General features: G+C 41.8%; 1 protein-coding gene across 2 annotated transcripts in view; it reads left to right on the forward strand.

The window, feature by feature from the left end:
- NEURL1 (neuralized E3 ubiquitin protein ligase 1) overlaps nt 1–16,676 on the forward strand; it is a 133,401-nt gene that overhangs the window by 77,472 nt on the left and 39,253 nt on the right. For both annotated transcript variants that reach the window (XM_081006173.1, XM_081006174.1), the window contains exons 2-3: nt 10,051–10,292; nt 13,268–13,589. In XM_081006173.1, the coding sequence (XP_080862299.1) occupies nt 10,051–10,292; nt 13,268–13,589 (564 nt within the window). The remainder of the gene's footprint in view (nt 1–10,050; nt 10,293–13,267; nt 13,590–16,676) is intronic.

The following is a 16,676-nucleotide window of genomic DNA, read 5'->3' on the forward strand; positions in this document are numbered from 1 at the left end:
ATAGGATGGTGTAGCACACACAGGTTGTGTGTTTATTTTCACTACACAGGAAAAGCAGAGAGGATGTGTGCTGGCAACAATTTGAGAATGGTCAGGTACATTTCTGTTTTACTGCTGGAACACACATCTGGCTTCTATCAGAACTGTGACAATAGATGGCATCTTGACAGAAAAAAGAAGCATATTCAGCTATTCTGAAGTTTCAGCAGCCAGCCACTGACCTTCATTTCTCATGACACTGGTCTCAGTTCTTGAATTGGAGAAAAGCACAATCTGCAAGATATTCCATTTATGCTTCATGTATAGTTTCCTCTCAGCTCATTTGCATTTAATCGTGAGAGGACTGTCCTTTGGGACATGAAGGTGGTGTTAATGTTTGTACGCCGTTCAAACTTCTTGATCAGTCTCTGGGTTTTTGATCTCTCATGCCATAGCTAAGAAACTGAGCACATGCAAAGCAACCCATATATAACAAATGAACAAAGACAAAAGTAGAAGAAAGAATGAACCAGGAACAGGAGGACACATGCATATAGTGGGCAGCAGTCATAATTCCTAATGCATTCTTTCAGTGCACAGTAAGGTGAAGCAGGAAAACTGTAGCAATGCTACATCCAAATCAGTTCTTAAGCGCTTTCAGTGGAGAGGCAAGCCAGATGTGTTCTACACATTGCCATTGATCTGCATTGAATTGTGGATGCAGACATAGCCTGACACCCACAGTGACACCCTTCTTCTTTGACTGTTTTTTCGGTCTGGTTAAAGATTATGTAGGCCAGGTGAAAGCAGCTACCATCCCACCCCGTCTTCTAATTCAGTTAAATCCACTAAGGGATAAGTCCTAAGGACTTGTGAAAGGCAGCTAAGGGGCTGTTGGCGTCCGTCAATCTCCATCTCTGCAAATGGAGAAGGAAGCCTGCCATCAGAAGCCTCCATGGTGGTGTTGGAAAGTTCTGCCACGTTTCTGCTGTTGACTCTGATGGTAGTATGAAATGAAAAGGCTGTGTTGGGAGAGGATTTGTGCGGGGGGGGGGGGGGCAACCTTGAATCCACACAGGGTTCAAAGCCTTCTGGTTTTCCTGGCACACCCTTGCAAAGGGAGTAAAACTTCAGTAGCTCTGGGGCTAGCCTAGGTTTTTCCCTCCCATTTACACCAATGTGAGGGATGGGGAAAGAATGATCACTAAGTACAAAAAAAAAAAAAAGGGTGAGGAAAGAAACTGCTCCTACCTTCTGCCCAAGCTGGGATGAGCTGCTCTTGATAGTGCTGCCCTACTGCTCACCACCTCAACCTGTGTCCACCACTCCTGTCCCTTCGGGGCTGGTTTCTTGTTAAGGCACCTTCCTCCCACCAGCAGGGCCTTTCTCCAGGTGAGGTGCCAGGGGGTGGGGGGCATGTGCCTGCAGGCAGGAACTGGCCCCGGCATTGCAGCTGAGGTTGAGCATAGAAAATTTGCCCTCTCTGGGTGTGCTGAAGGAGGAAGGGTGAGTCACTTGTGGATCCTGCTGAGAGCCATCTGAAAAGAGTGGAACCTCCACGTTCTGGAGCAGTCTACCTAAACTGGGCTGTGGGCCATGGGTTAGGGGGCATAAGAGGGGAGCTGTAATAATCACTCAAAACAAGTTTGAGCACCTTGTGGTGAACCATCACTGCATCTGCCATTAGCCAGAAATCACTGTTTATTGACTGACTTTTTTTTTAAAGCAATATGTTCCTCAATTTCTTTCCCCACTTGCCTTACTTGTTTTGCCAGAGTTTGTGTTCCTTTTTGTTCTGCTCATTCGGACAAGATGTCCATTATTTTAAAAAAAGAATAATTTTATTGAAACTTTCTGTGACTCTTAAAATGCAAAACAAGCAAACCCACAAGGAATCCTCCTTGCCTTTTATAGTTGCCTTGACTGTGTCTTCATTAACCACACTGGCATCCTCTTGGAGTTTTGCTGTTGCTTTCCTAATCTGTGATCTATCTTAGTTTATATTTTTGTGGTTTTCAATAATCTCCAAGCATCCTGAAAAGATTCACCCCTGTTGACTCTCCCTTTCAGTTGTGTTTCATGTCTCATCCCACTCTATCCCAAAGCAGCATCTCCTCCCCCTCCTACCCCTGCTCCCTGTTGGCTTTTTCTTGACTTTCAGAAAACCATACGATTCTGTATGGCTAACTTAAACCAACAACACACACACACACCCTCATGCACAAACAAAGCCCACTGCAGCCAACCAAAGGCAATCACCCAACCCCTCAGCCACCCCAACCTCTCTCACCACGGAGGAAACATAAAAAGCGAATAGAAAGAGAACCTACCCAAGTGATGCCGACACAACACCCCCCCCCCATACACTAAGTAAAAGAACATAAGTTTTACCACCACACCCCCTCTTTTCTGTCCCCCCCTTGTCTTCCCAACCCTATGCTGCATATAGCACCAGTCTCTCACAACAAATGTAACTGATCTGTAGAAAATACAGCCCGAAGAAAGAGACAGTGCATGTGCTTTTGTAAATGAGGAAAACCTTTGATAAAAACAAACACAGAAAACTCCAGAGTTTCTTTTAGGTCAAAAACATTGTTTTCTTTAGGTAAAGTTGATATTATCGGGGTGCAGGTTCTGCGTGGATGCAGAGGACCCATAGACCTGCTTATGGAAGTTGAATTGGCCATGGGCTGCTAACTTGCCATGGTGCAAAGTTTTCATCCTTTAACATCACGCAACCCTCTCTACTTATGTGAAAAGCTGAACCTTTTAAGAGACTGTAGCAAAATTCCTCATAGTTCGTTTCCAGTGACTGGGGGGGGGGGGGAGAGAGAAAAGAAGAATCTGTCCTGAAGTGAAGGTTGAGCTCACAGGCCAGCATACTGATTCATAAGTGGGAAAAGTCAGGGACCAATGTAATTCTACTTTAATGAGCCAGTGCTTTCTGTGTGGCCCATAACACAAGAAACACCACAATGATTCACAACTGTTCCTGCCCTTTAATCCATTGATATTGCCTTGTGTCATTCACACCCACTGAATTTTAACCATTGTTTTAATTCTTACGATGGTTCTGTATTACTCATTTATTATTTCTGTTCCGATTGTTCCCAGTTTTTTCCAGCTTTTTTGCATATTCAAAAGGCTTGGCTTTTAATATCTCTGCACCTAATTCTGTCTCATGCTCTTACTGGAATTTAATAGGATAGGTTCCAAGTTACTGCAGTGTGCATGGAAAATGTGCCCAGGATAGGCTTTCCATTAAAATGTATTTAAACTGGAAGAGAATGCTGGCAGGTTTACAAGTATTCCAGAACTAGATCCCCAAATACTATGACTAGCATTTCTTCTTTCTTTCTTCCAAAAGATTAACTGCTGGTTTATATTTAGCAGCAGGAATGGTTTTTTTTTTAAAAAGAAGTGTACTCTATCTGAGGCCCACTGAAGGAGAGCAAACAACTTTTAGGTTGATTTGTAGACCATGGAAATAAAACATGGCCGTAAAATATTCACAGCTGGAATCTCCTTTTACACAACTGGTGTTTGAAGTGTGAATTGCTATTTACAGTCAGCATGCAATTCTGGTGAAAGCTGCATGTTTAGTATGTCTGTATTAAATTACATTACTCCGTAAGACAGGAAGTGTAGACAAGTATTGATATTCTCCTTTCAAACATACCCTCCATCTTGAATGAAAATAGCATCCAATTGTAACTAAACATGGATGAAGGCCTGTTCCTTGATCTCAGGGACCATCAAGCAAAATTTGGTTATGATATCTTAAGAGGTATGTGAATGCAGAGGGGAAGAGGTGCAAGGCCAAGAAATATTGCAGTCCAAAGCAGGGCACAGATGGTATCCCCTCCCTAGGGCCAGCACTTTAAAAAGTATTGCTGCACCACTCAGACAACAACTCCTGTCTTCATCTATGCCATGGGTAGGCAAACTAAGGCCCAGGGGCCAGATCCGGCCTAATCGCCTTCTAAATCCGGCCCGCGGATGGTCCAGGAATCAGCTTATTTTTACATGAGTAGGATGTGTCCTTTTATTTAAAAGCCATCTCTGGGTTATTTGTGGGGCATAGGAATTTGTTCATATATGTTTTTTCAAAAAATAGTCCGCCCCCCTACAAGGTCTGAGGGACAGTGGACCAGCCCCTTGCTGAAAAAGTTTGGTGACCCCTGATCTATGCTGTCCTCATGGTGCCACCTGAGCAGGCCATCTCACTCTGCTGCTTCTGCCACTTTAAAGGTGCAAACATTTATTAATCTATTGTGGCATTAGCTTTTGTGAACTAGTATCCTCTTCCTCAGATGCTTTTGAAGCGTTATCCTCAGTTGACATGTCCTAATTTGGAGCTTACTGTCAGGTGCCAAATTGTGTAGAACAGTGATGGGCATCTAGGAGTTGGTGAACTCCAACTTCCACCAGCAGCAGTCAGTGTGGCTAATGGTCAGGCTAATGGGAGACATAGTTCAGCAACATCTGGAGGATCACAGGCTCCCCACCCCAGTGTAGAAAGTTCTTTATATGGACTCTCCCAGTGTGAGAGTCCATTCTTAATGGTTTCCCGCCTGCTAAACAGGAATCTGACGAAATGGAAACTGTTTTCCTTAATGCAGTAAGCAACTGCAGTTGAAACCCCAAATGCACTTATTAGGGCGTAAGTCCCATTTAACAGAATGAAACTTACCTCCGAGTAGGCATGCATAGGATTGCCCTGAATCTTTGCCAGCATTTGTATGATAAACTTTAACTATAGCTCACTGAAGCAGCAGCTCAGTCAGTGAAAATGTTGGCTTGCTGTGAAAAATGTGAGTTCTCTGTTGGGGATTATTAGGAAAGCAATCAAATTTAAAACTGCCAATATCCTAATAACTTTGTATAAATCTATGGTGCAGCCGCACTTGAGTATTATGTACAGTTCTGGTCACTGCAACTCAAAAAGGATATTGTAGAAATGAAAAAGGAGCAGAAAAGGGCAAGCAAAATCATCAGAAAGCTGGAACGACACCTCAGTAAAATTCTTGTACAATGTTTGGGGCCTTTTAGTTCAGAAAAAAGGCAAGTAAAAAGGGAAACATGATACAGTTGTATTAAATTGTGCATTTTGTGGAGAAAGTGGGGAGACAAATGCTTTCTCCTCTTCTCATAATATTAGTATCTAATGTGCTCTTGCCCTGCTTGTGGGCTATAGGCATCTGTCTGGCCAATGGAGAACCAACATTGCCTAGATAGGCTTTTGGTCTGATCCATCAGGGCCCTGCCTTCTTGCGTTCTTACATTTTGATATGTGAAAAGGTGATGGTTAGAGTACCATAATGGCAATTCCTCCTCCTCTCTTTCATAAATTCCTTCTCTCCCTGCACTCCTAAATCGGGAAAACACAGGAATAGAGCGGGATATAACAAAGTCGTAGATCAAATTTATGAATGAAAAGTATTTTAGAACACACACACACTGCAGTCCTTTGTTATGTTTACTCAGAAGTAAGTATGAGTGTGCTTACTGCCAGGGAATTGTGCGCATAGGATTGCATCCTGAATGGTGGAAAAGGGAAGGCTAATATAGGGTCTGATTACAATCTTTAAATCGAGTACTGTTGATACTATATGAGATCATAAGAAGAGTTCTGGTGGATCAGCGAGGCTCTATTTTAGCCTAGCATTCCTACAAGCATTTGCTGAAATCTTTCAGTCATTTCAAATTGTGACATAATTTGTGGATGGGCGGCAATAGTTTAAAAGGATGATGTGTCATTGGTGATTGAATGTGACACAAATACAAAAGCAGTTGTTTGCAGGGCATAAAAATGTGTTGATTTTCGCCCCAGAGGTAAGGAAAGGGATACTGACAGAGAGTGCCCTTAGGAAGAAGTGTAATGCAGTACAGCAATGGCACTCTTCTTCATGCTGTTATTTCACCTGACCATTTGTTGTTTTTTGATGGGTCTTGTTTTATGAGAGGTTGGCTTTTATACCCTGTTCTGTGCCTGTCAGTGTTTACTTTTTTTAAAGTGATTGAGGAATAAGGCGCAGAACTCAAATAACCTAAGCTCAGAATGTTGTTGTTGTTTAGTCGTTTAGTCCTGTCCAACTCCTCGTGACCCCATGGACCAGAGCACGCCAGACACTCCTGTCTTCCACTGCCTCCCGCAGTTTGGTCAAACTCATGCTGGTAGCTTCGAGAACACTGTCCAGCCATCTCGTCCTCTGTCGTCCCCTTCTCCTTGTGCCCTCAATCTTTCCCAACATCAGGGTCTTTTCCAGGGAGTCTTCTCTGCTCAGAATGTACTCAGAGATAATTTACTCAGAGATACCTTGTTTAATTCTATGTCTCCTGCACTTAGCTTTGGTTGGCAGTTCTTGGGGTTCTAGTTAAAAAACCCCAAAGGGTGACACCCAATGATGTCCTCCCACTTACGCAACAGGACTTTAGGTTTCTCTTACCCCTCTCTAGCATCCTGCACACAGCCCAGATATGCTCCAGAGTGTCTCTTAATCCTCTAGGGCAGTGTTCCCCAACCTTGGGCCTCCAGCTGTTTTTGGACTACAATTCCCATCATCCTTGACCACTGGTCTTGCTAGCGAGGGATGATGGGAGTTGTAGTCCAAAAACAGCTGGAGGCCCAAGGTTGGGGAACACTGCTCTAGGGGCTCTGTCATGGGACTGCCAAGGAATGCTTTTGAGTCGGGGTGGGGGGGGGTAGGAAAAGAGTCAGAGCGGGAACAGTCAGGAGACAGAGAGGAAGTGACGGAAGGGGGAGAGGGAGAGAGCCAGGAGGTGGGAAGGCTCTCCGATGCTGAAGTAGAGCCCCAGCACCACACAGGGAGTTCAGGAACAGACGGAGAGCCTGTGCCTTTGGCACAGGAAAGGAGAGGATTAAAGCGTAGGGATCAGAGACGTCCCATGAAGCTCCCCTGCCTTTTCTGTTGGAGGAGAAGCAGGAGAAGACCGCTCCCCGAATTTGAACTGGACGATTCGGATGCATGATTGTACTGTGCTGCTTGTACATATGTAAAATAAAGAACTGTAAATATCTCTCTTGAGTGTGCTTATTGCGAAGAGCATACACAAACCTTTACAGGCTCATACACCACCACAGTGGTGAGAAGATGGTATGAGTAGATTATGTTGGATCTCACCATCTACCAGGGTTGTGATTAGGAGTTGGAGTTAAATGTTGGTGTAGGCAGTGAAGTTGTAAGGATTGCTGTCTACTTGAAGTACCTGCTTCCCCTTCTAACACTACCTCACTTCGCCCCCAGTAGCTGCAAATACTGCCATCACTGCCTCCATTTTGATATTTACATACTTACTAGAAATATCTTCTAGTTCCCATCTAACAGATGCCATTTCTAACACTGCAGTAAGATTCATTTCAAGTTACCCCTTGAGGGATTATTATTTTTTAATTCTAGAGCATAGAATCTTTCAATGTGGATTGGATTCCATTTCTAAAACAATTTTTTAGCAGAAGGGTTTTTGTTTTTGTTTTAGATTATCAGTAATCTGCAGTTCAAAGTGCCAGTTTATGTTTGTTTTGGACTCGTGCTAATCACTTTGCTGAGCAACTGTCTTTCTGACCCCCCACTTCAAAAAGTCAACTGATGCATCCTTATTGAACATACATGGAACACTCTGTAGAGTCATTTTTGCCTGTGCCCAACAGAGCTAGTTTATCACTATAAATATGTACTCTTCTTCTACTGATCTTGTAGAACAGCTTAACTCCCCAGAGCTAAAATGAACCAGCGGTGTGACTCAATATACAGGAGTTTCCTATGTTAGGTAAGCAGGGGATAGAAGCCTAATGTGCCGCACAAGGAGAATGGTCTTCCACTAAGGCAAAACCATTCCTGGATACAACTCGGTAGCAAACTGTTGCTTTTTATTTAGGAAAGTCTCCCCCTCATAACCAACATCAAATCTGCAACTGAATAGTTGGTTAACTTTTCTTCCCCATGAAAATCAAGAAGTTGTGACAACATTACAGCACTTCTCCAATCTCCAGACATGAATATGAATGCAGGGCAACAGCTGAATTTGCCCCATAATAAATGTCTTGAGAAATATTGTGGCAACTTGAGTGGTGGTCTTTCTGAAGTTTGAACGTGGGGTGGTACTAACTCTCTGTGCACATGGAAAGTTAGCAAATTCAAACATGGCTAGTCTGCAGCTAGCCTTTGATAGAGCATTTTCAAACAAGTGATTTTCCACATAAACACATTCATTCTGAAGGTAGTCTAGGTGCCTGGAGACACTTTATAATATTCTCCCCATAGCACCTGAATCAACTCTGACTCATAACATACTAATGTTCACATACAAATTCCTAATGGGGTTAATATAGTTTAGGATAGAAATGTAGCATGCCTTTCTTGACAGCACAGCCTGAAGAAAAACTACATGCAGGTCCCGCTATCGGAACGCAACAAGTTCCCTCGAAATCATTCATTAGGTGAGCATTCGCATAATGAGCCAATAATTTCCTTTGATTCCTATGGGGAAATTTCTAATGTGTTCCTGACCACAGAATTATTGACCCTAAAAAACCTGAAAACACTCTGTAACCTTGCTTACAGTACAGATCACCACAGTTTCTAAGCCACCCAGCAAAAGGCAAACAAGGAAGTAAAGAATGCTCACTATTCAGATATCTAAATCTGTGCTGTATAGCGAGGTTTGCGTACTAATTCCTTGTGTTCAGATAAACGAATTTTCACATAGCAAGCGTTCAGAAAGCGGCACATTGTGTACTTGACTCATCCAACCTGACCCTACGCTTTAGGCAAGACAAGATTGAACTCTGTCTAGTTACCACACTCCTGTTATTTCCTGATTATAAATATGTGCAATGATGGAGACTTTGCCAATGCCTTTAGGGATCTGTTCTTTTAAAAAAATGGTTTCGGGTCAATACCTATTTCTGAACAGCTGACCTGTGTAATGAGAGATAGGTATAGGAAGGACAAAATCAATTTACAGCCTTTCAGAAGAATCATAAAGCTTGTGTTTGGAAGGTTGCTGAATTGTTGAATTCATCCATTCATTAACAGACTACTGCTCTTTTTTTATTTCCGTATGCAGTGTCTGGTTTACTGGAAACTATCTCCATACAGCCACTCCCTGTTTTGCATCCATGTGGTTAACTACTTTCTGTCATAAAATGATTGTTTTGCATTGCAGCTACTTTGTGTAGCATGTTATACGAAGCCTGATCTAGATACCGTAACTGCCTGGATATGTCAAGAATTGAATCTAGCCCCTTTTGCACGCAAAGCGTATATTCTGCCACTGGCTTATGACCTTTCCCCATGGGGAGGTTACACTGTGAGCAACACAAGAGAGCACCAGGTACAGGATTATAGACCAAAGCTAAGGCATCCATGTAAGTAATTAAAATGAATAATCAGATAACCAAGAAAGCTATTTAACTGATCTGCACTGATGTAGGTTTCCTATTAAATCTCCTTGATATATTTGCTTATTTGGTCTTTTCAAAATCTTTAGTGAAGGAGATCCCATAGCTTCCCTCAAAACCTTTAACCATTGTTCTCTTACAAATTGTCCACAGCATTTTAAACCAATATATATCAGCTGGTAATTCAAGGCAACAGCCAGTTGCCTACTATTGTTCATTAAACACAAGTGATTCAGTTGCTACCTTCCATATGCACATTTGAAGGTTAAAGCCCTACATGAATGCATAGGGAAGCTGTGTGCTGTGGGAATTTTATTTGTAGCCTTCATCTATGACCTCCCAAAGTCATAGAAGGCAAACTGCTATTCAGTTTTGGAGTATGAGCTTTGTTCTGCCCTTCATTATTTCCCCCAGTTTCTTCAGGATTGCTTGTACAATCTGCATATGTCCCAAAGTTCTAAATGGGTTTGCAGGACTGTACATTTAAATGATCTATGTAAAGTGTTTGAAGGAGGTTTTGATGCTACCCCACAGGTCTCTTGTATATTAGTCTCACAGCTAAGCAATAGTAGATTTCATTTTAGGAATTTCATCAGATTTTTTTCCTTTTTCAAGCTCAGTTTCTCTCTTTTTCCTTTCTATCTCAGACTCCATAGGTGGACCATTTCCTGCTTCATCTCACCGATGCCACCACAAGCAAAAGCATTGTCTGCCCATCCCACAGTGTGGAACTCTCTCAGTCAGCCCGCTGCTGTTCCACCCCCATACCAAGGGGTCACAGATCATCATGGACACCACACAGAAGGCAGTCAAGCGTCAGGCTAGCTTCTGTAATGCCATCACCTTCAGCAACAGGGCAGTTGTTATCTATGAGCAAGTCAGGCTGAAGGTGAGTTGATGCCTTTCCCATTCACTTCTTTGTGAGAACCAAAATTCATATGGCATACCAGGACCTCGCAATGGGAGGGTTTGTATGGAGCGCAAAACTATGGCTTAGCATTATGCACATGAGCTTCTGTGAGCCTGAGTAAAGTGTTCCCCTGCCCTCCTATCATCTCCCCACATGGTCAGGAGGTTGAATAAACCAGGATTCAGTTTTGCGTTTGGTGGTTCCTGGCTTGTGTGCAAACCAGGAACCATAAACTTGTTTGTTAATTTGAAATTAACACACCTAATCTGCAAGTGAGGACAAACTGGGAAGTGGCAAAAGTGAAATTGTACCCTGGTTTATTCCTCTTGGGGAGCACATGAGTGTTGTACTTTGTATAGTTTCCTCTCTGCTTGTGCAGCTATTGCTAAACCATAGTTTAGCATTACATTCAAACATAGTCAATGTATTTTCAGATGTATTTAAATCAACACTCAACTACTTTCTCTGAAGACCCAGAATACAAGTTGAGAATATACCCCAGGGGTCTCTGTGGCACAGCAGAATCCTCTTGCTTATGCTTTTGCTTTGTGCGCTGTTTTCCCTTCCTGTCCTCCAGGGCCCTGTCCTGTGTTGCTTTGTAGGATTAATAGCTGGAGTGCCTTGTGCGCTGCATTGTTTGAACATTTAACTGGCTATCTCATACAGTTAGTGTAAAGTACAGATAAAATGGTATAAAACCAATAATGATGAAGCACCATTTATCTCCTTCCCACGAGCTCCCGCAGTTCTGCAATAAAATTGCTATGATGAATAATCCCACAGTTGTTGTTTTTTTTTAAAAAAGTGATTAATGAGGCTACTATTATTGCTTCCTTATTACACATTCAGTACAGTTAGCTTGTTTTGCTGCATTTTGTTGCAACTTTGAGGATGTGATAGTGTGACAAGTGGCGTGGAGGCAAATGTGGTTTTTACTATAGCAAGCCTGGACAGTGTCTGTGGAGGTCCTGGGGTGGCCAGAAGACAAGACCCCACTCTCCACCTCACTGACATGGTCCAAAGGAAAGGAAAGCAATGCATTTGGCACCACCTTGGCTGTAGCAGTTGACGGAAGCAGGCATGCAAGATGCCATCCAACCACCTTAGCAAGAGACCTACCCACTTGGCACTCACGTCCTTAAATAAACTGCTTTTAATATCAGTCTTTAGAACTTTTGTAAGGATAAGGGTTGCAAGGATAAGGATAACAGAATCAAAGAATTGTAGAGTTGGAAGAGATCCAAAGGGTCATCTAGTCCAATCCCTGCAACTCTCTGCAATATGCAAGCATCACATCTAAGATAAGGTACCAAGGATAAGGGTGGATACAGATATGTAATTATCTGAAGAAACAACCCCAATCTGCTTAAATACCAGCAAATTACTTGTAGCTTCCACTGGATATCTTTGCTGTTAAACTTTATTTTTGCTTTTGAGTGTTGCTGTTATTGCAGCTATATCCAGAGGAGCCCTAAATCACAAAGATACTGATGCAGTCTTGCTCCTGTCTTCAAAACTTTACTGCTGGATTTTATTTTATTTTACTGTGATTTTATTTCAGTATTGCATTCCCTTGCACACATACAGAATGCGTGCAGTTTTTCTTTGTAAAAAGGTAAAGGTAAAGGGACTCCTGACCATTAGGTCCAGTCGTGGCCAACTGTGGGGTTGCGGCGCTCATCTCTCTTTATTGGCTGAGGGAGCTGGTGTACAGCTTCCGGGTCATGTGGCCAGCATGACTAAGCTGCTTCTGGCGAACCAGAGCAGTGCACGGAAACACTATTTACCTTCCCGCTGGAGCGGTACCTATTTATCTACTTGCAGTTTGATGTGCTTTCGAACTGCTAGGTTGGCAGGAGCAGGGACCGAGCAATGGGAGCTCACCCCGTCGCGGGGATTTGAACCACCAACCTTCTGATTGGCAAGCCCTAGGCTCTGTGGTTTAACCCACAGTGCCACCCACGTCCCTGTGGTTTTTCTTTGTAGTAACCCCCAATTGTGGAATTTGTTCCCCTGGAAGTGTGGATGACACCTACATTACTGGGCTTCTGGTAAAGGATCATCTGTTTACCTGGAAAGTTGATGGAAATTCAGTGATGATGATTGCTGCTGTATGATTTTGTAATGATTTATATTTTAAATTCCTGATTATTGTTTTAATGCCTTATTTAATCAGTGTGCTGTTGGTTGTATATTTGAATGTTGTTATTATATCTGACCTATTGTAAACCACTTCATTTTAATTGATGAAAGGTGGTTTCATGAGTAATTCAGAGAATGAATAAATGTTACCATTTCCAGACCTATAGCTTCTACAATATCTCCTGTTTAGTCTCCAGCCAGCTTTCTGGCGTTGCTTACTTCACAATGGGTTTCAACACCTTAATTTGTGTAAAGGGTAACTAGCTTACTTATTTTAATCCATTCATCTTTGGAATGATCTATCTAATTGCACTGAATCAAATAATAGAGACGAAAGGGTACAGCAGAAATCACATATTCATGTTTGTTACTGCAATCATGAGAATAGGCTACATGGGTGCCTGTTCAGGGAAAGTCAGAGTGGTTCATTGTAGACAAAAATGCATTATGTGATCTGGTTGCAGATAACATTGAATCTCCAAGTAATTGCCATCACTTATAACCTTGTGGGGGGGGGTGAGCATCCCCACACAATATATTGCTGTTTAGTAGTGTTTCCTCACCCCTTCCACCACTTGCAAAGCAATCATATAGTTCCTAATGCAACCCCCTTTTCTAAAACCCATTCATATCCAGTACTGCTGGAAGCCTCCAACTCCTCCCTCCTCCACATACAGTAAATTCAAGCACTCGTCCCCATCAGCTCAGTAATGCTACACCACACATTTATTCTCTATCCCTTAGACAATGACATGTTGCTAATGAAAAATTCAAATTGTGCTGATTATGCTTCCATTCTTCCCTCTCTTCAGATCACAAAGAAGCAGTGCTGTTGGAGTGGGGCTCTTCGGCTTGGATTTACCTCTAAGGACCCCTCTAGGATTAACCCAGAAACCCTGCCCAAGTATGCATGTCCAGACCTCGTTTCTCAGAGTGGATTCTGGGCCAAGGCCCTCCCGGAAGAATTTGCAAATGAGGGAAACATCATCGCATTCTGGGTGGACAAAAAGGGACGTGTATTTTACCGGGTTAATAACTCTGCCGCCATGTTGTTCTTCAGTGGAGTGAGGACCACTGAACCATTGTGGGCTTTGATTGACGTCTATGGACTCACACGTGGAGTGCAGCTGCTAGGTAGGTGCATTTCTGGAAAATATGACTTTGTCATGGGAGGGTAAGTCACCTTATTGCTGAAAGCAAAAGTTTCTATTCTCTGGACACATCTTACCTGGATTAATCCATTATACCTTATTATTTCTGGTAGTGCCATTTTCTGAAATGTGTATGTCACAGTTCCTTATCTCTTTCTAATTATCGTAAGTCAGAAAGACCCTATGGTTGTGCTGCTTTGCTTGTGCTGTGATAAATGATCATCTTTCTTAAGGCCAATAGTTGTACATTGTACAAACAGTATTACAACAAAGGGTCTCGCAACACCTTAAAAACTTTAAAAACTAACATTTTTTTGTAGTATAAGCTTTTTATGTGATAGTGTCATGTGTGTGAGAGAGAGATTTCATTTATCTTGTGCTTTTATATAGAATTGTCACAGACTGATCACTGCATTTCATTGCCGTTTGGCCTCATGTCATCTAGGGACAGAGGAACTAGCCCAAGATTGTCCACTCTGACTGGCAGCAATTATCCAGTGTTTCAGGCAGACGGCTTCCACATTTGTTTATTCATTTTCAACATTTGCACACGGCCCTGTTGCAAAGGAAGCTTTCAAATAAAAACCAGATCACATTCTAGAACTGTTATTTAATTAATTTTTAACCTGCCCTTCATCTAACAAGTGATACCAGAGTAGGATACATCATATATAAAATCAACCAACAATACAACAATCCCACTGAAAGCATAAAAACCAATATAACATTGACATCTTTTTATCTGGAGATGCCAAGAATTGAACCTGGGGCTTTCTACATTCAAAGCATGTGCTCTGCAACTGAGTTATAATAAATCTGTTCATTTCTAAGGTGTCACAGGACTCTCTGTTGCTTTTGCTGCAATGTATTATCATAGCTGTCCCTTTGGAAAAAGTACAACCCTCTGGAAACAGCACTACTTTATTATCCAGTCTTGAACAGGATGCAAAATGGTAGAAAGCGATTCGGTTCATATGTTTAGTAGTCTCAGCCTTAAAATATCTCCCACCTTTGTCCTTTAATTAATAAGCCTGAGCAAAGCTGGAGTGTTAAACAAATTCCAATGGAGTTTCACCCATGTTTTGTCTGCATAGCAGAACAAGAATCAGACCGTGTTTGTTGTTAGAAAGTGCTGCTTGATGCCATCCATGTAAACCTTACATTCCTCACTCTTGTTCATAAGGACATCAAAGACCAAGCAAACAAAATGGGTCTGGAAGTAATAAATCATAATGAAAATAAATATCATTAATAGAAGAATTTTGTTATGACAGACTATTGGTGCACATTCTGAAGCATGGAATGACTCCATAAAAGTTCCCCATTATCTTATTTAACTCTCTTACATCTGACATGGGTAAATGCATTTCATAGTTTATGCATGGCTCACATTTTACCTGAAAGAAGGATTTGCTGGTTGTTACTTCTATTTAAATGAAATTGCTCTTCTTAAAAATATTAGGTTTAGAAAATAAAATATGTTTCCTGGGCTCTAGGAGAATCCTTGGTAGATCATTTTATTACACAATAAAAGTACAGCCATGAAAAATCATTTTATTGTGCTTTAAAAGCTCTGTTGTGAGAGTTCCTCGTGAGCTGAGAGTTCCTGAGCACTTGTAAAGCAAAGCTCCAGAATAAATGGAAGTTTAGCTGTGAAGTTCAACTAAAATTCAAGACCAATTAACACAACAATCCTTTTTACACTATGAGTTGACATACTTTGAGATTACATGAGTTGACATACTTAGCAGCTTTTGCATGGGGATAGTGTATGCATAGTGTATGACAGATATCTGTGATATTGCTGATGCTTCATGTAACATTTAAGATTTACTGAAATCTTAAGTGAGTTGAAGTTAGTGTAACTGTTCATTAGAGAAGGTCACATTGTTGTACCTTTAATGTATACAAAATGATGGTATGAGTGACTTGTATTCTGATAGAAAAATCAGAATATTGCTGATAAAATAATATTTGTGTTATAGTGTAAACAATGTGTCTAGCATTATATGTGAATCGTTCTGGGATTTTTACCCATTTTAGCAAGGCAGGGAAGAAGAGGACACGTCATTGAACCTTGAGGTTATGTGCAAGATTCTCATAGCTAACCTTGGCATTAAAATGCACTTTTAATGCCTAAAATAAGACTCGTAGCAGAAATAATTTTGAAATCAGTCCCTGGGTTTGAAAGTGGATGGAAGGAATGAATTGTTATATTATTTTAAGGAATGATATTTGAGAGGGAAACATGTGGAATTCTCAACCTTGTTAGTTTGCTAGCAATGCTAACATCTAGTGGACGGATGGATTTGCTCTCCATCCGTTTACAGATGTTAAAGTTCCATCAACCTTCCCTACACCCATAATTCCCTTTGAATTCGAAACTTCTCACAGCAAGTTACCTACTTTCTTTATCTTCCTTTCCTTCACAAAGAGTTAAACCAGGCATCCCCAAACTCGGCCCTCCAGATGTTTTGGGACTACAATTCCCATCACCCCTGACCACTGGTCCTGTTAGCTAGGGGTGATGGGAGTTGTAGTCGCAAAAACATTTGGAGGGCCGAGTTTGGGGATGCCTGAGTTAAGCTTTTCACTCTGCTTCATTACGAGAGCTAAGAGACAGAAGTGTCTTGCAGATATCTTGTCTCTGCCAATTAGCTAAATGCAGTTAGTACAAAGCAGCGTAACCAGTACAGCGAGGCACCTGCCACCAGGATTCAGATTCCCCTGCCGCTTAGAATGAGTTTATGCAATTGACATTAATGCTCAGACATTTTATTTATAGCATGTTCCAATTGCCTTTGGCAGACTTAATCTTGGCAATTGTCTTGAAGCCTCTTAATCTTGTTTCTTACGCATCTCCATTCTGTGTTATGTGGTGTCAAAGCTCAGGTGCTTGTTGACATATAATTCTTCATCAATTCTACACTCACTTTGGGGCTGCACTCCTGTACCCCCACCTACCTGGGAGTAAGTCCTGTTGAACTCAGTAGGACTTACCTCTGAGTAGACATGCATACAATTGTGGTATTCCTCACTTTTCCTTGTGAATTTTAATCAAAGGCATTGG

This window comes from Podarcis pityusensis (assembly GCF_964106645.2).
Source record: "Podarcis pityusensis genome assembly, chromosome: 5".
NCBI classification, from domain to species: domain Eukaryota; kingdom Metazoa; phylum Chordata; class Lepidosauria; order Squamata; family Lacertidae; genus Podarcis; species Podarcis pityusensis.